The 25312-nt window shown below is 37.7% G+C and overlaps 1 protein-coding gene across 1 annotated transcript in view; it reads right to left on the reverse strand.

Annotated features, from left to right (window-relative positions):
- The window catches only part of eIF3j (eukaryotic translation initiation factor 3 subunit j), a 100559-nt gene that overhangs the window by 26122 nt on the left and 49125 nt on the right, over nucleotides 1–25312 (reverse strand). Inside the window, exon 6 of the mRNA XM_067146490.2 lies at nucleotides 32–168. Within this exon, the coding sequence (XP_067002591.1) occupies nucleotides 32–168 (137 nt within the window). The remainder of the gene's footprint in view (nucleotides 1–31; nucleotides 169–25312) is intronic.

A 25312-nucleotide genomic window follows, 5' to 3' on the forward strand; every position in this document is an offset into this window, starting at 1 on the left:
TGAAGCATACCGTAGAATGTTCAATACTTACATTTTCTCCTTCTACTTTCAGTTTAGCTTTCCCTTTCCCCTTGTTCTTTTTTACTTTATCGCCTTTCTCTTGCTTCGTTTTTTCTAGGAACATGTTCTCAACAGTTGTTTTTAATTTTTTCAAATCATGTGATGACACTGAAAATATAAAAATAAGTACCAAATGCATAAAACAATAAATAATGAGACTTAAAATAATGATAATATATACTTTTACTGTATTACAAATGTAAACGACCTTGAAACAAATTCATAGACTCAAATTCTTTCAAGATGTTGTACTAAGTGCACTTTCAATAACAAGTACATTCACTTAACAAATGTGATCTGTGTGAAAATATGTTGTACGAAGATGGCACTGCAAGTATAACAACAATGTGAGAGAACAGGCAAGCAATTGTTATTAATTGCAAGTTCACAAAATATGTTTCAGGACTAAGTAAAATTAAGGAAAGAGCAGAACAAAGGGTAAACCTAAAAAACAAAATACTCCAATTCGAAAACAATTATTACAATGACACATTCACAAATAATTTATAAAAAAGTCTATCACCAGCTGTGGATAGACATTTGTTTGATATAAGCCCTGTAAAACACGAAGAAAGGACACAGAATCTGAAGAAAAGAGTACAATCGACTACACAGGAAACCAGGCTGCCCGTTAGTAACCTAGATCTGTTTTCCCTGTATTTCCCCTGGGATATTCACATTTTCCCTGCATCAAATTTACTGGGACATGATTCATAAGAGTGATGCACGAGTATGTTTATCATACTCTGGAATAATCTTCAAACATATTTTTCATGAAAACTTACAATGGCTTACAGAACTTCAAATAAATGTATCATAGGTCAAAGGAGCTATATGATAACATGAAGTGCCAATCTGTCAAGTAGGTGATCAGTAATCCCATCATAAACAGTCACTACAAGAAACACTACAACCAATGAAAATGAACTACATTGCTCCTAGTAAGCTATCAGTCAACTACTCTTCAAACTAATGCCTGTGTTCATCAGGAACCTTATTCTTGAAATTGGCTTGAGTGGGCGTGCCAGTTTCTAAACACTTTTGAAATAGGAACATACGGGTAAGTGTTCAGAAACTCAGGAATACGATCCTAGATCCTGTAGCAAATGGAAGTGCCATTCGAATACATATGCTGGTCAACTACAGATCAGTCCACATGATGAAAACAGCATTTCTCTCATGACAACAAGCTCTGCCGAACAGCATCACAGGAAAATGGCGGCACATATATTGGTGCAACTCAGTATTTTATTTCAAGATGAAAGGGGAAGAAACTAAGCTGAAAATTATTTTTATGGAATCAAGGGTACAGGTTTTTACAGCAACGGTAAACTACTGCACATACACAACCTCAGTATTGAAATTCAAGACATATTGGGTGAGAAAATTAACAGATAATTTTTATGGAGTCAGGGAAGGAGGACATGCAGTTAACTGCATTTAATAAATCTGCCCAGACAATGCTGGCTGGCTACTACTGTGCTGTCAATAATAATAATAATCGTATGGCCTCAGCTACCGTTTGCAGACATTTCGATTTGACGCCATCTGGCTGTCTGCTCGTCAATTTCGACGTTCCGGTTTACTCTGTCTGCCATCTAGCGGACCTAGAGTAAACCGGATCTCTCTTGGGCGTCTATGGCTGAGATTTAATTAATTTTGTCGGGTAAATACCAAATGTATCACCAGAGATCTTTTACATGCCGACATCGTACGACATGGAGTGTCGAATGGACTTTTTTCCGCCCTTCAAAAATCCGACTACCTCTGCCGGGTTTGAACCCGCTATCTTGGGATCCGGAGGCCGACACTCTACCACGGCTCCACAGAGGCAGCTGTCAATAACAACCCATGAAAAAATGGTAAAAGTTAAATGCGCTTGTGAAAGAATGTGATAAAAATAAAATGCGCTTAAGAAACAACAGCTAAATAACAAAATCAAGCATAGATAAAAGTCATAGCGAATTTCTGTATCCATTTGGTACAAACCGAAATCTGCAACCCTGTTCCTCACCATAACCAAGAAGTAAGCCGTGTCATTTGGGCAGCATCAGTTTTAGTAGTAGTAAGTGCTTAGGATGGATTGTGGGAGTTTTCATTATAGTTCGTTCGTGTCTAAAGAAGACTGTAACATTATTGAAGAGGCAAACAATTTGGTCGCTGCACTGTTAGAAGAAAGTACGATGAGGCAACAGTTGCGATACAGTACGTGACTGGAGGAAAAAAAAAAAGCTTGTTTTGAAAGGAGAAACGGTAACTGCCAGGCATTTCGTGGTTTAAAACTGAAGTTCCCAAAATAGGATATGCGAATGTGTGACTGAAAAACAGTCTGGATGTGCAACCACATGTGTCAGTTGGAATCTAAATTACGGGGTATAAGGCTAGCCATTGATATCTCACGTGTTTCTGAACAAAATAACTTTGGTTTCTGTACGAAAAAGATTTTTCAACATCTCCCAGCCAATTATAAAGTAAATGTAGTGAATTTCCACGTTTGTTATGGGTTTATGCCAAAATTTTTTATACGGACTCTTGCAAGTTGGTAATGCAAACTGGACACCAGTATACTTTGAAATGCTGCTGGAGTATGGGCTACTAATGAATCTTACACTAGGAATTATTTTTCGTCTACCTTTTTCCCACACCCCTGCAGGGTCGCAGTGTGAATTGAGGTAAACAGGTGGGTTTGGCCGCTTTAGAGCTGGATGTCCCTTCCTACACCAAACCTATGTGAAGGGCTGAATTCACCTTTCCATGTTTCTATGGTAGTCAGTTGTGTGGTGTGTGTATGAAGAGGAGAGTACTGGGACAAACACAAACCCCCAGTCCCCAAGTCAGAGGAATTAAGCATGAACATTTCAGACCAGGCCAGATATCAAACCCGGGACCCTGTGAAACAAAGGCCCCTGTGCTGATCATTCGAGCCAAGTTTACGATACGACAAACTGCTTCATACGTTTATAATTGATTGTACTGTAGTATTTACTGAAGTATTCTCCCTAGTTTCACCTGCCGTTTTTACAGACCGCCCGGCTAACAATCTAGACAGCTGCTAGTTACATAATATTAATACATATTTGACTCATTGGGTGCTCCAAATTAAAACGTAAATACTGTAAAACAGTCAAAACTATTTATTTAATAAACTTTGTTATTGTCGGCAAAATTGCATCAATCACATGGGAGTTTAAAACGTTTAGCTTGACTACTGCGTAGTGTCGTGCTTGAGCGGTGTATGGATTAGCGTGGAATTATATATAATCACTCGATTCCACATGACGTTACAAACACGTACGGCACTCCACAGCAACCGAGTGGTAGGCCCTGGAGTTACACGATTACGAGCAAGCAGTAGAGTAGAACACTAATTCAAAATACTCTTATGTCTTGTTCGTGATAATAGCACTAAAATATTTCAGTTTTGCAGTTAATGTTTACCTGCCTTATATCACTGTCAATGCCATGAGGGGGATAAATTGAGATTTTATCATATTCATTTTTTACGTAGAATTCTCCGTCCAGCTACTCATTCCTGCCATCCGACTGATGAAAATTTCTGGGGAGATCAATGTACTGCTTTCAATATAAATATTTAACACAAGAAACATTATTTTCAAAATTTCCTCTCCTAAAATTAGGGTCCAGGGGTTATTCGATGCCAGGTATTATTTGTATATATACAGTACAGTATATGGCATGGGGGAATATTTGGAAGAGGATGACACAAAACAGTATACTGTGTTTAACACAGTCAGTGGCAAATCTGTTGATGTAAGTTTTTAAATCCCGTACTCAACAGAACAAACACATACATGTATGTTTTAATCCAATGCATATTTTGCCGAACACGTATATTTATGGGAAATTCAGGACTTGAATTCCCGCTGAATGGTCAAAGTGTTTCAAGGGTTCAGATATGTTACTTTTTGTTGTTTTTGTTGCCGCAGTTACAAGTAGAATCATTAAATATTAACTTTGGAGTGTAGAATCTTCCTGTTGTTCTGGTTCCAAGATGAAGCGTGGAAGTAAGCACTCGTCTCTTACTGACGAAGAAATTGGAAATTTTCTCATGAACAGTGATTCTGAAGAGGAATTTCTCAAAGATGAATGTGTGTTCAGTGAAATGAAATGTCGTATGGCTTTTAGTGCCGGGATATCCCAGGAAGGGTTCGGCTCGCCAGGTGCAGGTCTTTCTATTTGACGCTCTTAGGCGACCTGCGCGTCGTGATGAGGATGAAATGATGATGAAGACAACACAGGGTGATATTCATCTACAGGAAATCATGACATGTACCGAAAGTGAAGAGTCTTAATGAGGAAAAATTGTCACTCCACGCTATGAGGAGGAAGACGTCAGAAAAAGTAAAGCAAGCCTCTCTATTTTCGTGGTTGTCAGGTATATTCCTTCCCATTATTAAATTCTTCATGATAATTCCCCGAGGTTGATTTTTTCTTGTGTTTTTGTCTCATTAGCTTGTCCAGCTTTTAACTAAAAACCAGTCCCATATATATGAAATGGTGTAATTTTTAGTTATTCTTACAGCAATTGAGGCTGTCACGGCCGATGCTACAAATCATGTCAGTGTTTTCTGGGCTTGTAGGCCGTGGTCCCGGAGCAAGTGATTGTCCCGACATTTCACCGAAGACTGTGTTTGGCATCATCAAGTGTTCTAACTGACTTCGACAGCAGCGAAGCTTTACAATACCAAACGCAGTCTTCGGTGAAATGCCAAGACAATCACTTGCTCCTGGATCACGGTCTACAAGCCCGGAAAACAGTGACATGATTTTTAGTTATTCCATTTAATTTTGTATTGAAAGGTGGATAATTCTTCTCCTATTCTCCTGAATACTGTGTCAATACAGATTATATATGGAGTTTCTTATGACATTTAGGTGAGGGATAACAGTACAGCAGACTATAATGACATGAAATTCATGGTATAAATATAACTACAGTAGAAGTCCGTTATAGCGAGAATTCATAAAAGCGAAAAATTTACTCGCTATAGCAGATTGTCATTATACCCAAATTTTGTATCTAATTCGGAAAAACTCCCATACACATTCAAATCTGTATGAAACGGCAATCAGTTTGTTCAAAACTTGCGTTTCTGCGGATGATATCCACACTATGGATTACTTGTTTGTTATTTTTCGTGGAAGCGTGTGTTTATTTCATTCTGAAAAAAATATAGTACTGTATTTCTCCAAATCCAAGACGAACCCCACTTTTTCTTTCAAAAAATTTTAATCAGGCTCAAAAAGTGCTTTGTAAAATCATATGAATCCCCTTTGTTGAACAATACGCATTTTTAGATGCCGAACATTGGTTTCGTTATGCCGTTTTTTGTTTGTTTTTGCAGCTGTACAATTATTCTTTATTTCCGTGGGTTTAATGACAACTAACTTAAAATTGGCATCATAATACCAAAGAGAACCCGTTGAAAATTTGCCGGCAATACCTATTCCATGCGTCTCTACAATACGACGATCCATCAGGAAAATATTCTTGCCGCCTATAAAATTGTTACTTTTACTCAGCTTAACATATAACCGACTACCACTATACGCACGTCTCACTTGCCGGGTTCGGCCAACTTCAGCGGCAGGTGATGTATAGGCTTAGGCCTAATCGCGGACGTTGAAGGTCAACGACCGAGTTTATTGCGCCACGGTATGGCCATTCTGCCCTTCAGATTTTTGTGCACATGCCTCATAATTTCATCTTCAACTTCTTTAAAGCATCCTTGTTGCGGACCACTGAATGCATTTTTTGTACAGTACGCATTCTTTTTAGCTATCTTTGTCTACATGCTAACGTCAAATATTGGCTTTCGTTAGGCCATATCGTATTTTCTTGCGGCTGTAAATTGTTCTACATTTCCGAGTGTTTAATAACCGTTTACTTAATATTAGCATCATAATATCGACGAGAACCCGTTGATAATTTGCCGGCAATACCTGTTCCACGTATCTTTACAATACGACTATCCATCAAGAAAATGTTCCTGCTGTCTATAAAACTTAATTTTACTAAGCGTCGAGTACAGTAGACGCGTTATAACTCTGACTGAGTAGCTGTACCTTTCTAAGAATTCGAAGGCTCGCATGTTTTAATGCCATTCTGCAGATTTGAGCAATGTTTTTGTAGAGGCTAATAGAATGTCATTCTCTCTTCACTATTTCCCGAGATCCAATGACGTTACACACAGGCACTCTACAACCGGTTGTCGCGGCTAGCGATGTATAATAGAGAGACTGTCGTTTATTGTCAACAAGTTTTGTGTGCGCGCGTGCGGGGGTGAAAAGAAGCAGCGTGGTTACCGCGGTAGTTGCCAGTGGTATTCGTTACTGTTTGGCCGCGAATGCAAGACAACATTTTAGTTTTCTTCTTTAAAAGGCGTCACGTAACTTAACCGTGTATGTATCCTGAAAAAATTTGATACGCATGTAGAGAAATGATACGTTTCTCGCCAAAAATTTACATGTGAACAGCCTTTCCAAAATTTACCTAGACGCAAGAAAATATGAAAAATCCTCTGAAATCAGTGATGTACCCTCTGCCACATCTTGAGGTGCATCACATTCTTACTTAATTTCAGTATATAACATTAAAATTAAGCAATTATTTACTTCAGTATTTTTAATGAGTTGACAACTGCTATCGGCCACGTTATTTACGCATTTATTACGAAAACGTGTTATCCTCTTTCATTTCGAATTTTCTTTAGAGAACAGCAGTTGATGGGTATTACTAATCGACTCCAACATCGCCTTCGAATGACCACGAGAGAGCTCGCGAAAGTACATAGTGAGAAAACTATACCGTGCCGAAGATGATCCATCGCATTTTGTGGCAAACGTTCCAGTTTTCTTATTCAAACAGCATCATCTATCCTAACTTGATCGCACTATACGTATGATGTAAACACGCTTCAAGCGCCAGTATTTACACGATAATAGCCTTTCCGTAATTCAACCAGACGCGAGAAAATATAAACTAACCTCTGAAATCAATTATGCACTCTGTCATATCTCAAGGTGTATCCCATTCTTACTTAATTGCATTATTTTGCATTAAAATTAAGCGATCGTTTAGTCAGCCTTTATAATTAACGAGTTAACAACTGTTATCGAACACGTTATTTACACATTTATTATGAAATACGTGCTCTTTCATTTTGTTTTTTCGTAACAGAACAGCAGTCGACGGGTATTACTAATCGACTCCGACATCGCCTTTGAATGTCGACGAGAGAACTCGCCAGTGGAAATAGCGAGGGAACGATACCGAAAGTAATCGATCGCATGCAGCATAATCGTTGGGGTGCATAAATACTGGCAACGGAAAAAATCGTACACGCTTAATCATTTGTAATAACGGATGCGTCAGTGATAGATCTGTTGCTGTAACTGAAGGACAATACACAGTTTAATATAGGAATTTCGAAGGGACAGCAATAAATAGCCGTTATAACGGGGTTCTCGTTATATGCCGTACTCGCTATAGCGGACTTCTACTGTACTTCCAAACATATTCCTGTCTAGTAAAGTCTATAGGTAAATTTCTGTGTATACTGAGTCAAATGCCTTTTCAAAATATACAAAGGCGAGATATAGCTCTGCCATTCTATGCTTTGTTCTAGAATATAATGTAAAACAAAAGCTAAAGGTTTCCACCTATTCAATACTATTTATTGTAACCTTAAAAAAAGTTACATACTGTATTTGCACGAATAATTCCCGTATATTTTTAAAAAAATTTTGAGGCACGAAATTGGGGTGCGGATTTTATTTGCATCAAGGTTGACGCTCCTGGCTTACCTAGTTTTCAATGCTGAGTGTACAGATATGCTTTGTGCAACCGTAGATGGAAGAAAACTGTCCCCATATGTCATATTTAAACAGAAAACAATTCAGACTTTTAATTCTATACTGACTTTACATTAAAAAAAAATAGTACCGTATTTTAAATTCAAAATTTCTCCGCGTAATGATAGAACAATTCTTCCGGAACGTGCAGGGGTAGCTTTCCACACTTTCACTCACTTCGGTGTGTCTATAGCGTTTCATAGTTGAAAATCGAGTGAAATCGTAATGCTTTTGTATTCAGGGTTTTAAGGAACGCCGCAATATCACGTAGAAATAACAAATGTTAAAATGTTATAAAAACTGCAGGGTTTTTTTTTTGCGCACATTACATTTAAAAACTTTGTATCATTTTGCAGTGCAGGGAACGCGCTTTCCAGCTGAGTCAAGGCCGCGAATACCCATAATTTCGGAAGTGTTAATATTTTTTTCTCTTTCCAATTTGATTCTGATTAGTGACGGGCACAATTGAATATAATGCATTTGAGAACTTGAGGATCGATACTTACATTCGAAACCATATTCTGGAGTTCAACATAACCTTTAAAAGTAGATGTAGGCCTAATTTACGCGGTACAAGATTCCATGAACTGACTACGAACAGTATACCGGTGACCGAATTATAACAGAAGATTAAAAAAAAAAAAGGGATATCGCAATCATGTTGGGTGCTTTGGTATCTAATGTGCTTTATTTTATTAGATTTGAGAATTAAAAACTAATTGTGGTCGGACGATGTCTGGCTTGGCCTTACGGGTATTAGATTTTTTGAAGTTATTATCCGTAAAAACTGGCGAGGGTTGGCATTTCTGAATTACAAGAAGACTGTTAATTCAAAATCATGTAATTGGATGCCCGATTTCTGTATTACCAACACTTTGAATAAATGAGGTTTTACTGTATCGCAAAACTAACATCAGATTTCGCCAGTCTGTCTAAATCAAGTGTCTACATTGCACAAAAAGAATTATCCACCACCGGTCGTGTTACTATCCAGTAAAAAGAGACCACGTGTGAGAAGTGTGACAAACTTATAATTTAGGAGAGGATTCTAGTGATGCAAGAGACAACGAATTTTCTCATCTACAGGGAATCGAGCCTGTAAGTTCAGATTAATGAAATACCTGTCATGTAAGTAGGCCTACTTGCTCATTTTCATGAAAAACATATTTCACAGTAGAAACAATAACTTCCTCGCTGAAGTTTACACGAGAATAGCCTTTCCTAAATTTAACTAGACACAAAAAAATATAAACTATCCTCCGAAATCAGTGATGTACTCTGTCCTATCTTGAAGTGTATCACATTCTTACTTAATTTCAGTATATAACATTAAAATTAAGAGATCGTTTACTTCAGCCTTTATTTTTAATGAGTTAACAACTGCTATCGGGCACGTTATTTACGCATTTATTATGAAAACGTGTTATCCTCTTTCATTTCAAATTTTCTTTAGAAAACAGCAGTCGGCAGGTATTACTAATCGACATGCGTTTGAAATATGATTCTCATGATACATATACGGTTAGGTTAGGTGACGCCGTTTGAGGAAGAAAACTGAAATGTTTGCCACAGAAGTCTCTGGAGTGATGCCGTATTTCTCCGAATCCAAGACAATTTTTTTCTCAGAATCTGTGAAAAATCAAGGGTCGTCTTGCATTCGCGGCCTAACAGTAATGAACACCACTGGCAACTACGGTACTGCAGTAACCACCCTACTTCTTTTCACCCTCACGTGCACGCACACAAAACTTATTGACAGTAAACAATCGTCTATTATACATCACTAGCCGTGGTGACCGTCACAGTGCCTATGTGTAACATCACTGGATCTCTGGAAATATTGAAGAGTGAATGACATTCTATTAGCCTTTACACAATCGTTTCTCAAATCTGCAGAATGACATCAAAAAAATGCAAGGCTTCGAATTCTTAGAAAGGCCAGATAGTAGGAATATTTTTGCGTATTGTAAAGATACGTGGAACAGTTATTGGCAGCAAATTTTCAGTGGGTTCTCATTGATATTATGATGCCAATTTTAAGTAAGTGGTTATTAAACACTCGGAAATGTAGAATAATTGTGCAGCCGCAAGAAAATACGGCATAGGCCTAACTAAAGCCAATATTCGAGTTCGTGTGAAGAGAAAGATAGCTTTAAAATGCGTACTGCATAAAAAATGCATTCAGTGGTTCGCAACAAGGACGTTTTAAAGAAGTTGAAAATGAAATTGTGAGACATGTGCACTTAAAACGCAAGGGCGGAATTGCCATACCGCAGCGCAATAAACTCGTTCGTTGACCTACAACGTCCGCGATTAGGCTGAAGTCATTGAAGTTGGCTGAACCCGGCAGGTGAGACGTGTGTGTAGCGGCAGCCAGTTATATCTGACGCTGAGTGAAAGCAACAGTTTTATAGTAAGCAAGAATATTTTTCTGATGGATTGTCGCATTGTAGAGACGCGTGGAATAGGTATTGCCGGCAAATTTTTAATGGGTTCTGTTTGATATTATGATGCCAATTTTAAGTTAATTGTCATTAAACCCGCTAAAATAAAGAATAATTGTGCAGCCGCAAAAGAATACGCCATAACTAAAGCCAATGTTTGGCGTCTAAAAATACAGTGGAACCTCGATTCTCCGTTTTTGGAGGGACCGCCGTAAAAAAAGTACAACACGGGAAAACGGAAAATTCGGGAATGAATGAACCATGGACAATCTGGCTAAACATCACAAAAAATAAATATGTATACTTAAAATCTTAAAAACACCCCGAAACCAAACCAAACTACAGCCCCAATGGGCCTTCCGCCTACCAAGCGACCGCTGCTCGGTCCAAACGCCTGCAGATTACGACGTGACTCACGGTCAGTGTGACGAATCCTCTCAGCCATTATTCCTGGCTCTCTAGACCAGTGTCGCCATCTCACCATTAAATAGCACCTCAATTAAAGGTAATCGTAGAATGAGTGAACCTAGAACCAGCCTTCATATCCACGTAAAAATACCGGACCTGGCCGGGAATCGAACCTGGGTCCTCCGGGTGAGAAGCAGGCAAGTTCGATTACGGGGCCGGCTTCAAACATTAATTACCACTACGCGCCTTAAAAGTCTCACAATTTTACATTCAGTCTGACCGGGGAAACTTCGGTTTCCTCTGAAAACTTCTTTCAGTTCAGCAACTTTGATCGGTCAAACTGTTCGAAAAACCTAAAAACATCAAGATAAACAATTGAACAAATATTTTTTAATTCTCTAATCTAATAAAATAAAGCACATTGGATACAAAAGCGCCCAACATGATGGCGAAATCCCTTTTACTTTAAATCTTCCATCGTAATTTGGTCACCGGTATACTGTTTGTACTCAGTTTGTGGAAATTTGTACCACGCAAATTAGGCCTACATTGACTTTTAAAGGTTATGTTGAACTCGAGAAAGTTGTTTCGAATGTAAGAATCGATTCTCAAGTTTTTGAATGCATTATATTCAATTACTAATCACGATTAAATTGGAAAGAGAAAAAATTTCATCAAAACTTCCAAATTTATGGTTATTCGCGAACTTGAGCTCAGTTGGAGAACGCGCTCGCTGTCCAAGTCTGCACGAGTGCGAAATGATGCAAAGGTTTTTACATGTAACGTGCACAAATAAAACGACTGCGGTTTTAACGTTTTAACACAATAACGTGAAATTCCCAGTCTTACATGAGGACCAAAACAGTAATAGGCAATCCCCAAACCTCCCATGGCTTTATGTATGTAAGGTGCAAGATCTGTTCTGGTCTCGATAATGTAATCGATACGATAATATTAAAATACTAAATTTGTGTTACTTAAGAAGGAGCCGTTTAGATTCCTGCCTGAAAGCTCATTGACTATACAGTGCCCTGAGGGAAGTGCCGAAAACCTGTTCGGCGATACACTCTGAAAACAAAAAAACATCTAACCCTGGACGTAATGTAGACGCTTTGCAAAAACAAATATTTGACGAAACTCCTTCCGTCTTCAAGTAGAGCTGTCAAAATGTGCTCTGTCTCCTTCCAATTGTTGTGGACACTCTCTGCTTTATGATTTCGATTCTCTAAAAAATACCACCCGAATGTGATGCTAAGATGGTCCCTTATACAAGTTCACCGCCGATCGCTTTTCCGCTTCCTCAAATTACCGCAATGACTGGACGTTAACACCAAGATCCGCTAGTATGCCATAGCCGTCCTTTCGTGAGATACAGTTTCTTGAAAAACGCATGATCGAGTTTTTAGTGTTGATGGGACTGAAATTTCTGAACGGTTGATAAGGGAAATCTTTTCTTCGAGGAACAGACAATGCGGGATTTTTACAACATGATTTAATTAGTATGCTCACGGGACCACGTAATTTGAACGGAGAATACGGGAAAACGTAGTTCCCGGGAACGTATAATCGAGGTTCTACTGTAGTCTAAAATGCGTACTGTACAAGAAAGGCATTCATATGATTTTACAAAGCACTTCTTAAGACATTTAAATTTTTTGAAGGAAAAAGTGCGGGTCGCCTTGGATTCGGAGAAATACGGTACTACAATTTATTCAGAATGTAATTAAACATTCACTTTCACGTAGTATCGGATATCGAAAAATAACAAACAAGTAAACAGTAGTGTGGATATTATCCGCGAAAATGCAAGTTTTGAACAAACTGATTGCCGTTTCATGCTGATTTTAATATGGGGGTTTTCCAGACTTTTTTTAAATTTTTTTTTTATTTACAAAAATCTGATATAATGACAATCCGCTATAGCGAGTACATTTTTTGCTGTTATGAAATCTCGCTATAACGGACTTCTACTGTACATAAATAAATGTCAATACAGAATGAGAATGAAGTTTATGGTATGTAATTACTTAACATGTGCATAGCCTCTAGCAGTTGCTGCCTTTAGCAGAAGATTATATTTGCAATCCGTATGAGTTTTGACCTTGAGGATGGCTTTATACTTCAGTATTGTGCGATAAATTTCAAAGCATTATTCAAAGGACTAGTGTTATGTTTAAAAACACCCATTTAAGCTGCAAACTCACTGGTACTTTATATATAAACTCTTCACCTTCAATCTCCAATGCCTTCATTCTAATAACTTTCTGATTAACTGGATAACCCTGGTTTCACTTCTCCTTCATGAATCTAGAAAACCTATAAATGTTGTTAAATTTTCCTGCCTTTAATCCTCTGAATGCTTCTCTTGATGTGCTTGCATTCTTAAACCTTTCTTTGTCTTTCTAACAATGTCATACGTAATCTGTACATGATTAGAACAACATACAAAGCTTGAACATTTTTTAGTTTACTCGTTGCTTCAAACTCAGCTGAAAAGCAAAGCCACTACAAATGGAGAATGATCCAAATATATCTTCACAAAAACGAGTCTTTAAAAATGTGAGGCTGCGTATACAAGATGACTAAGGTTTCTATTAGTACATTTTAACCTCTTCAGTGGCACGGTTGGTCATAACGTCACCGCCTGAGAAATTCTCATTTAGCTACAATGTTCATTTCACAAACGCAAAATAATTTCTCGGGTACTGCAATCTCTTTGGAAAAAGTTTTCCAGCATTCTCAACAGACGCCGGGAGGTTAACCATCGGTATTCACAATGTCTCTGGCCTAAAATATGCCTTATCTTCTAGAAAAGATTAACAAATACAAACCCACTATCCCTTACTACAAATCTAAATACCACCTTCAGGAAATTGAAATAATAGGGATAATGGTCGGAGCTCGCGGTACCATACCTCGTCACTTCGTCGCCACATGGAAGCACTTCCAACTCCCAATGAAGCTCATCCTAGAAATCGCGACCCTCGTCCTCCGAGCCTCCATCAAGATCATGAGGCACCACCTCTACAGCTAATTTTGAATTTTCTTTTATTAATACATATGTACATAAAATTGATATGTTTTACCTTGTTCTTAGCGGCAGCCTGTAAATACAGGAGGTCCTTCCAAAATAAATGGAAATTATATACAATCTCTGGCCAGCTGACGAGGTAAACAGAAATGGCGAGTGCGAAACGGAAAAGATGTTTGTCTGAAGACAGAATAAGGAATTACATCAAAGATGAATCTCTAAGTGACATTAGTATTTCTGATAGTAGTGATAATGATTCTTCGGATGATTACCTTCTTATTATTTATAGTGAAAGTGAAGAAGATATTACACCAGAAGCTAAGGTGATGGTAGAAGATGTTGAATATACATTCGTGTGGAAAAAGTGTAAGCCTGGGTATAATGTGCGATCTAATATAATTGCATTTATGGGAAATCCTGATGTGAGGGTTGGATTATTATCAGAGGTGAGTGCGATTGACTGTTTTGAACTGTTTCTAAATGGATGAAATTGTAAATTTGACAGTGACAGGGAAAAAATTCGTAGGCTCTATGCTAAAAGTAAACAAAGGAATCTCTGCATGCAAGGGCACAGTTTTGGAAAGAAACAAACTCTTACGAAATTTGGCAGTTTATTGCATTAGTGTTGTTGGAAATACAAAAGCCTGAAATAAAAGTGTATTGCTCACAGGACAGTATTCTCAAAACACCAATATTTTATGAAACCATATCACAGGCCTAGCGTAAAAAAAATGTGTAAATGAGTGTAAAGTAAATTTTTATTAACCCTGAATAATATATGAATGTGTTCCCTTAATAATTGTTACTCAATCCTTGCTTCCTGAAAATAAATAATTTCCTCTGAAAAAACCTCACTTCCCTGCCACAGAAGGTCTGCCAGAACCTGCCACTGAAGGGGTTAACGTAAAAAAAAAAAAAAAAACCAGTCCTATATCCAAGCCAATATGGTAGATTTGAATCAACAGCGAAGAATGCATATAGAGTCAAATCCTGCTAACTCAACCTTCGGTATAATTCAATGAGCACTAATTTTCTTAATTTTTTAATCGGTGAATGGTTTTCGCTGGTCGAGCAGAACATTATCTTTGAAATAACATGGTCTATTAACAGTTAAGACAGTAATACTGCAATTTCTAACATCACCTAAACAGTGCAAACAGAATAGTTACATTTTAATTATAGTACTGTATTATTGTAACTACAATATTGCACATATCATCATCATCATCATCATCATCATCATCATCATCATCATCATCAATGTCCCACTCCAGTCGCTTGGCTGTGGTTAACAAGCCTCCTCCACTCCTTTCTATCCTTCCACTTTTCCTGCTCCATTACTTCTGCCACATCCAATCCAGCTTCTCTAATGTCCTTCCAAATCTGATCCATCCACCTTCTTCTCGATCTTGCAACTGGTCTCTTTACCGTAACTTCTCTTTCCAATTCCTTTCTTGCTACCCGCTCCTTTTCCATTCTTTTTACATGTCCGAACCATCTTAGTCTTGCTTTCTGTATGTTCTGTACTAACGGTTCTATATTTAGCTCTTCTCTGATTTTAATATTTTGAATTCCATCTCTTCTTGTCTTTTTATCCATGCAGCTGAATATCTGCATGCTTTCACATTCTGTTCAGACATATGTCATGGTACTCAATTTGTATAAGATACTTGTCTGTTTGATCCTTTTCAATACTTAATTCATAGAACTGCCTAATGAAACTGGTGACAGGTTTTGTTCTTTTTGTGAAAAATTCCTGTCTGCCCCACTCCCCCCTTTTAGAGATTGCTGGTGAAAGGTAAGTAGCTCGTCAATCAACACTGTTCCTGATTGTGAGCTAAACTTTGAGTTCATTGATCGTACAGTTCCTCAATTTACATCCAGCCTTACAAGAGCTGTATTTCTCAGAAGTCTTTTGTGGTAAATGGAACAATAATTTTACATTTGAGTAACTTTTGACAAAATTTATCAATTAAAATAAAATTTCATAAGAGCTCCCATTTTCATTATTGTAATTTATTATTATTAAAAAATTATTTTTATATCGTACTCATTATTGTTGTTTTGTAATTGCAACGCACATTTTATACTAGCAAAATAGGGTAGATATAACAGTATTTCAGAAAACTACTTGCTTAGTTATCTGTCAGACCTTTCCTCCATTCGCAAAACATGGTATAATATAAAAACAATTTTAAAATCTCAGGTGATGGTAGACGTGATACAAACAGCGTTTTTCAAAATTGGATGCTCAAACAAACAAAGAAAAAGAATCGTGCAAATATCTCCTACAGGTACAGAGATACAATGTTTTAAAAATCCTTAAAAATGTCCAGTCTAGAACGTTTGTTAGGGATATTAAGGCCCAGACTGGAATGGATTAACAAACATTAGGTGTTGGGACAAACTACTACAGTAACCTGTCCCCAGCAGAAACCCAAGGGACCAGATTTTTTCCGTGCTATGTGCAGGATTTCATTTCAAAAAGGTGGTTAAAAAAAAAAAAAAAAAAATCATAAGTACATACCTCTGTTAGATAATACAGCAGTAGAATTTTACGAGTTTGTACAGTAGTAGATAAAATTACACTAATCACGCACTTATATCACTAGAACCGCCAGAACGGTCAAAATGACCGCTAAACATTTTCCAAACTCAATTTTGACTATAGTTTTTATTGTAGGATATTGAGCTGCAGTGACTTTACCTGATTAGTGCCCAGAAAAATCCATACTAAATATAATTAATTTTCCATCAATGGATGGGGCATTAGTAACAGCTATACCTACTACTGCCAGAGCGATCATTTTGACCACTATATCAATTATCATAATAAAATGTATTATAACACATACTTCTTGTTGAGATATAATCATCTACTTATTATCCTATCAACAACAGTAATGTTCAAAACCACAACAATGGAACTCGGATCTATTACAAATTGTACAAGCATTATTTCCACTGCGTCTTCGGTAATGCAGTAAACACGTCCCGTAAACCATCATTTGCTGAGTCTATTGCATGACATTCCTGAAGATATGTCTGACGTAGAATGTGGTCCAGATATAAAGGACCTAAAAAGACAAAATGCATACGAAGATTACTACCAGTTAAGTGATAACTTGGATAACTCGTATCACGCTGAAAACTGTATTGTTCAGGCTGAAGGTAAGTTGATATTAGTGCGAAGGGCGTACTATATTGTTTTACACTATAATGTTTTCTACCTTCTCAACATAATCTCCTTGTAACTGTATTAACTTTTGCCATCGATGTGTCATTCTCTCCAGGACTTCCTGAAACCATTCTTTCGGAGAGCTGCGTACCCATGCCTTGACAGCAGTGTCCAGTTCTGTAAAATCCGCAAAACGGTGACCACGCAGAGGTTTCTTCATGTTCCCTGTTTTCCAACCGTCCACCCAGTTGTAAACTGTTTTCCGTGACGGCGCATGTTCTCCGCAGACTGCCACCAAGTGCCAATGAATTTCTGCAGTGACCACACCTTCTTTCCATAGGAACCAAGTTGTATAGCGCTGTCCCTGACGGTTGCTTTCCACATTGTTCGCTCCTACGGTGACAGTGTTGTTATGAAATGGCTATGATGAGTGCATTCGTTGGCCCCTGTGCATGTTCTGATACCAAACGATGGAACAAGACACTAGTTACATGTCACCACCTTCAAAAGTGAAATGTGAACCATACCCGGACGTACATAAAATAAAGTGTAAAACAATAGAGTACGCTCCTCGTATTATTATAACTATCAGGGTAACAAGTTTGGTGTAATTCCTTGATTTATATCGTATTCAAATTATAGTGGTGCCTTGCATAGGCAGAGTACTGACGAGTATTCAATTATTCCATTACAGCCGAAGAAACAGTAACCCGTAACGCATGGTATAATAGGGGACGCAACAACCAAGGTAAAAGCCTCTCATGCCAGATAATGCGCCATTAGGTACTGATGGCATCAAGAAGTGGAGTGTAGCAGAGTGGGAAGATGGCACTTGGATTGCTTGCCATACACCCTTGAAAGAAAATCCAGGACTTAACCCATATTCAAAGTGGCATGTTTCTGACGATAATGTAACGAATGGGTGGTGTCTTTTTATTGATAATTATTATTGAAACTCATAAACCTATATGCAGAAACAGAGGCAAAACAATAGTAATGAATAACCATGCATATCGAGAACGAAAATATAATAGCTAATTTCAATAGCGGTCAAAATGACCGCATCGGGCGAGTTGGCCGTGCGGTTAGGATCGCGCAGCTGTGAGCTCGCACCCGGAAGATAGTGGGTTTGAACCCCATTTTCGGCAGCCCTGAAGATGGTTTTCCGTGGTTTTCCATTTTCACACCAGGCAAATGCTGGGGCTGTACCTTAATTAAGGCCACGGCCGCTTCCTTCCAATTCCTAGGCCTTTCCTGTCCCATTGTCTCCATAAGACCTATCTGTGTCAGTGAAACGTAAAACAAAGAGAAGAAGAAAAAAAGAAAAGACTGCATTGGCGGTTCCAGGTGTACAATATATTCCGGCGGTTCTAGTGATATACAGTAGTTCATCAGCACTAACACAAATCATGTTCGTACTTAGAACTTCCGCACAGTGCATAGCAGTATACTTATTTAATACAAATTACCGTATTTACTCGTGTATTAGAACCCTCAACCTCAAATTTTGTGCAGTGAACACATGGCTTCTAGGCTGTAAAGAACTATAAATTATAAATGTAAACATTCTACACTATTCTTTAACAAACTTATGAATGTATCTGAGCCATACTGGCTATTTTAATTGGAAAGCAGTATTTCTAAATGTAAAAAGACAATAAAGGGTGAACGCAACTTTTAGGCCTACATATCATGTCATTCGTTTCATCTCATTAATTCCTCTGATTTAGGTTGATGTCAGGAAGAGCATATGATCGTAAAAACTCCCTATGAAATTTCGTCTTACTTCATACTGACCCGATAGAGAAAAGGGATAAGCGTATCGTATTACCATATTAGGCAATACTGATAGAAAGGAACTTAATTGGCCAGTCATTAGTCTGTCAATTGAGCAGCAAGCCTACTGCACAGTAAACCTGAGTAAATCTAATCACTGCTTTCATTTAATTTATCGTCTTGTGTCGCCAACTTCCCTGCTACCGGCATGTCATTATTCCAAATGATGTCGCCTTCACCGCCGTCTTGTCAGCCATGCATCGAAAGCATTCGAGGTCCCGCCTTTTTGAAACTTTTAAAAATAGTTTCCTTCCTGACTAGAGAGCCCAAACAGTGAAAATCTATTCCCAATTGGTTTCTGGAGAGTTTGTGTATGTGTAGTAGTAGCCACTCTTTCCGAATAAAGACATGCTGTAGAAAGCGTGCAAAACCACCAGCTCATAACTAGCGGATGTTACGAGTTGTACTTCCGAATGTAATACATAGTGACTGGAAGCGTTCTTTACATAACCGTGGCTATTGAAAGCCAAACCCTTACTTGGAAGTATATTTCATGCTTGTTCTCCACATTTATCACACCAGGATTTACCTAAACAGCTGTAAATGAGATAAGAGAGATCATGTTGTTTAGGTTAGGTATGTTATCAAGTGCCCTCAAAGTGCCACATAGTGTCAACACCCAGTATATCACAGCCTACAACATATAGGAAGAAGCCTACACGCTATCATTTAAGATATTAGAAATGTAAACCATATGACACTTGACATAGCATATAACGTCATATTAAGGTGCACGTCGCAAACTAAACAAAATTTTTATACTTACAATACGCATTACTATTAACTCAGCATTTAGAATATACTATGAACATAGTACATAGACAATGCATCGAACCGAACATTAAACTACGACCTATTTCTTCATAGACAGTGTCCAGACCACTTCAAGATACACATACTACCAACAGAAGGACATCATGTAATAAGCAACATAATCACCAGAAGAATAAAACTTCGAAATGTTTTTAATAATTATAAGATTTAACGTAAAATAGTGATTACTCTATGAACATCAGTGTATACACAATAGTACAAATCTCAGTTTACGCTGTAACCGTAGAACAGGGTTACAGATTCCATTCAGTATTTATTATTATTATTATGATTATGATTATTATTATTATTATTATCATCATTAACCCGATTCATTAGATTTTATATATTCTGTTTCTCATCATTTAGACTGTAATAATTAGGTATCACGTATATTATTGTATTTAATCATAGGTTAAGTGAAATTTATTTGTAATTATTCTGTATTGTAGTAAGTGAGATTTGTTGGTTTCATATTGTCATGCTGTGGCTTGTAACTCTGGCTGGATGAGCTGGCATAGTATTTTGCAATCGAGGCTATGTTTAACTGTGCAAGTAGATTTTCCGGTGACGCATTCAGCTTAGTCATTCTCAAGCCGCTTGGGTACACTTAGACAACACTTGACTGATGACATCAGTGCGTGGGCACGTGATTGCGGCCAAGTGTCAGTATTCGCCAGCTACTGTATGTTGAAGTGGAAGGGATGGACAGTGAGTAGGGAGATGAGTCGTCATCGCGAGGTGATATAAGTCGAGGCGACGGTGGTGAGAGGTATTCAAATCATATCGTTCAGTTCATATCGTTCAGATCATAGGTAACAGTCAGATGTATCAAATGGAAGAAGTGGTCTTAGTGTGATGGTCAGAGCTAAGAGTTGTGTTTTCAAGAGGTCTTGTAATCATCGAGGAGGTCTACAAGTGGTGGTTGTATCCGAGCAGAGACTGGTACTATGCTGATAAAGAAACATCATCTTCTTGTGAGGATGGACTTCACAAGATGTTTCAATAATATTTTCAAATTTCTAATTATATATTGAGTGGACGTAATTACATTGGAGCTCCCTACACGCGTACATGGTATGTAGGCCAACTCCTTGTTATATAAGAAGATAACAGCAGACGGCTCCCGACTTCAGCTCAGAGGTTTTCCCAAGAATTTCAAGTTCAACAGCGGTGAATGCAGACATCAGGTAATTAAAGCATCAGACATGTTATGCATTCATAACATGAAGAAGAATGTAATCAGCGGCGATATCACATCTCACTTCAAGTTCATGCCAATAGCTTTTTTTAAGATTAAATTTTCCTTTTATTTAGTACCGCAAATCTCACGATATATTTCTTTTGTTAAATTAAAAGACGTCAATGATTGTTCATTGTGACGTAAATTATAGTCATAAACTCAGTTTTATTTTAATTATAATAAGTGATTCCAGTTCCATGTACAATCCTCAATTGTGGAAATGCAACAGTAATTTAATATTGTCCTGATCCATATCCCTGTATATTGCCAGATATGTGAGTTTATCACCTCACGCCTTGAGATAATTGATATAAGAGGTATGCTCTACCGAATTTTGTTGTTTTTCTTAAAAAAGCAACTGGCGCTCAAACAAATGTTATTTATATTGTGTGGAAGATATGAAGGTATAAGAGTAGTGGTTGGAGTAGCCATAACGCTTATCAACAGGAACACTGTAGTGACATGCCTCTCACATTACGTAATCTTTTTATAATTGAAGAAGAGAGGATTTATTTTACCATTTTAACATACAACTTATTTTAAACGGCCTGTCATATTGGGTCAATTTTCATGTATGTACACACCTTCCATTGTGATGTTTTAATAACTATATTGGTATATGACAGCTGAGGATGACCCTAGAGGGGTCGAAACCGGTACTGTGATTACTGTGATTAATAGTATATAAATAAATGTATTGATAAGGTGGAGGCTTCAGTATCATTCATATGTTGTAGCTACAATCAATACGGAAATGAAGCTTATAGATTAAGACAATATTGTCATTGCCGATGAACTGCATTGCTTTCTTTTAATGACGAGCCCAAACGGTCTTGTGGTTTTAAAGGAGAAAGTGCCAGCAGGGAAATCGTACAAGGGCGGGGGTCATTATAATGTGGTGCAAAGTTGCAATGCACACGGAAACGAGAAACTTTCTCCCCTCGTCGTATGTAAGTTCGATAAGCCACAATGTTTTAAGGGCGTAGGGCACTTTCCGTGGAAGTACAATGCATTTAAAAATGCAAACAGTACAGTAATCCAAAAAATTATGTATTTCCACAATGGAAGCAGCATAATTTATCCTCGTCATTGAATTGTGTGATTTCTTTTTCTTTCGTTGCATGCGGTTATGTTTATCAGTGAATTATTTGAACATTGTAAATGCATCTTGTTGGATACATTTCGAAAATAGTTTTCTCCATGGCATTTGAAAGGTTTAAACTATGAATCGAGGTGATTGCATGCATTAATGGGTCTTAGAACACTTTGTGACGTAGCAAGTGTTTACATATCTGAAGTACGAGAGAAGTGCCATGGCAGGAAATCGTACAAGGATAGAGTCATAGGAAAGTTTGATTAGCCAGGATGTTTTAAGTGCATAAGTACAAGGCATCCAAAATGCACACAGTACAGTAATTCAATGAATAAAGTACTAGTATATGGGAGCCAGCATAGATTTCTCCTCATCTTTGAATCGTGCTTTTTTTTTTTCTTTCGTTGCGTGAGGTTATGTTTGTCAGCGAGTTACCCAAGTTCATTATTTGAATACTGTAAATGCACCTTCTTGGATACATTTTGGAAATAGTTTTTTTTAAATGGCATTTGAAATGTTTTAACTGTGAATCAAGGTTAACTGCATGCAGAATATTTTGTAATGCGGCAAGGGTTGGCACTTCTGAATTGCGAATTGGCGGTTAATTCGAAATCACATGATTCGAAGTCCGATTTTTGAGTCCCAACGACTTCAAATTAACGAGGTTTTACTGTACCTACAAAACACAGTCACACATACATGAACGGTGAGTGCTTGCAATGCGCGGGCTGGACACTAAACTATTCACCTATTTGTGCGTCGCCAGCAGAGCTGGAGTAGGCCTACACTAGAGATGGACATACGAAACACAGATGTACCGCATGACTTTGATGAATGTTTTCATTGCGTGGGTCGTACAGATGAAACTATTCACAAATTTGTGCGATGTCATCAGAATTAGGCTTGTGCCCGCTCTTCTGACGAATTATGTTGGGGGCATGGCAAATAATGTTGAACAATTTTGTGTCATTTTTCACTAGTGAAAAAGACTGAATGTTCTTTATGGCTGATAGGGCACATTGGTAGGACTTCACATAACAGAAACCATCTTCGTCCGCCATCAGTTTTTGTTTCCTTTTCTTGGAAATGACGCTCCTCGATTAAGGTTTGATTTATATGTTGGAGTTCTTGATGTTTTCTAACGCAGTCTCTCTCAACATCTAGATCAATGGCTACGTAATTTGCACTGACATCACCATAGTTACACTGTTCAAGAGTTTGTTGTAGCACATCAGTATTTTCGTTTATTATGGTTCCTTCGTCAAGGTGCGAGACAAGCACTGATGTACCGTATTTGGCGACACTCCTTTTACTACTTCTGTGATGCAAATTACAGCATCAAGCGCACAGACATTTCCTTGCTGAATGCTATCTTGGCTATCTTAGACCCATTCGGGATACACATGTACAGGAAAGGGTCAGGAAGGAAATTTTAACATATTTCCCCATTATAATATCAAAATTTCCTTACATTTCCACGTCAGACAGGTTCCGCTAAATACAGGTAAACATACATGAATATTAAAACATAATTCAGGGGACTGGGAAAATTTTCCGATTCATAAAGGTTCCGCTAAAGGCAGCCTTTAATGTATGATAGAGTGGAAAAAGAAAGGTCCAAAATTGAGTCTTGGTGTGTGAAAACAGCCTGTATTGATAGTTTAAATGAAGGGAAAAGTATGAAAGGTGGCAAATTCAAGAAAGCAAGTGAAGCATTTTGTTTGTAGTTTAGGCAGCAAAGAGAAATAGGAACAGCCATTTCAGGAACTTTGCAAGCAAAAGCGCTATGGCATCAGAAACATTTGTGGCAGAATACTATCTGCTGACTTGGAAAATGTTGACGAATTCAAGGATAATTTCTATACATTAATTGGAAAGGAAAGGAGGGTCTCTCTATGGATCAAATTTACAACTGTGATGAATCCAGTCTGAATTTTTGAATGCTGCCTTTGAAAACACAGGGAAAATGTTTTTAAAAATCAGTCCCAGGCTAAAACAGAAGTTAGGAGAGAGAGTTTCAATCTTAGCATGCAGCAATGCAACAGGCCACCATAAAGTCAAACTAATGTTCACAGGCAAATCGAAAAATTCTCGGGCGTTTAAAAATGCAAAAAGTCCACTAATGAGACTGACACCTATGATCTGTCTATCTGGTACATGAATCAGTCAAATGCAAAGATGAATGGAGCGATTTTTAAGGACTGGTTTTGTAAGGAGTTTGTTCCCTTGGTAGAAAAGTTTGTAAAATCGAAAAACCTGCTAAGGAAAGCACTTCTCACTGTCTTGTCCCATTCTCATGTTGAAAAGTTATGAAACGAAGATGTAAGAGCCATGTTTCTCCCTCCTAATATGATTTCATTGTGTCAACCAATGGACCAGGGCAGAGATACAGATGTAAACTTCTTTCTTCTCTTGTTTTGGCCATGAAGGAAGGGTGTGACATGGACAAACTAAAGAAAACAGATATGTTGGACATTGTGGGGTGGATATCTGAATCTTGGAATAAAACAAGAGATTATAAGCTTTGTTTGTTTCTGGGGAAAGTTGCTGGAGCATTCAGGAAACGAGTTTCAAGGAAGCACAGATGAAACAGAAAATAGTGGACTTATTGAAGAAAATTCCAGGCTGCGAATATGTTGCTGGTGGGGTGAAGATGTAGACTGTATGGGGCAGGATGAAAAAATTCAAACTTTTAGATAGTTAAATAGATGCACTAGTGAAAGAGAATGAAGAAAAAAATTATGATGAAACAGAAGATAAAGAGATGGAAGGCAATGGGGAAGTTAAAAAGGTTTCACAGGGAAGGACTACAGGCAGCTAAAGAAAATGTTCCATCAATCACATGAAGGAGCAAGGTGCATCTGGTAGGGGCATTTTGTTTCTCCATTGCCTATGTGACAAAGCTGCACAAAGATGAAATGCAAGATATAGTCAAGTATAACGGCATTTTTTCATCTCTTCAGTTTTCTTAAGTTTCTTTATAATTTTTAACAATTATTTTAGGATATGATGTACTGTACTTTTTTGTGTTCTGTACTGTGCTGGAACTTTCATTAGAGTAATATGCAGTAAAATACTGAGAGATGTGAATAGCTTACCCCTTTATTCCGTAAAACTCAACATATCGGTAACTCGACACCCTTTCAGTTAATAAACCGTATATAGGATAATATCTTTTGTTTATTTCCACCTATTCAATACATTACAAGAAGTTGGCATTTACTTTAAAACATTATTCAGATGAGAGGCGAACATGTCTCATCTGAATGATGTTTTAAAGTAAATGCCAACTTCTTGTAATGTATTGAATAGGTGGAAATAAACAAAAGAT

The sequence above is a fragment of the Anabrus simplex genome, chromosome 4 (assembly GCF_040414725.1).
Source record: "Anabrus simplex isolate iqAnaSimp1 chromosome 4, ASM4041472v1, whole genome shotgun sequence".
Lineage (NCBI taxonomy): Eukaryota > Metazoa > Arthropoda > Insecta > Orthoptera > Tettigoniidae > Anabrus > Anabrus simplex.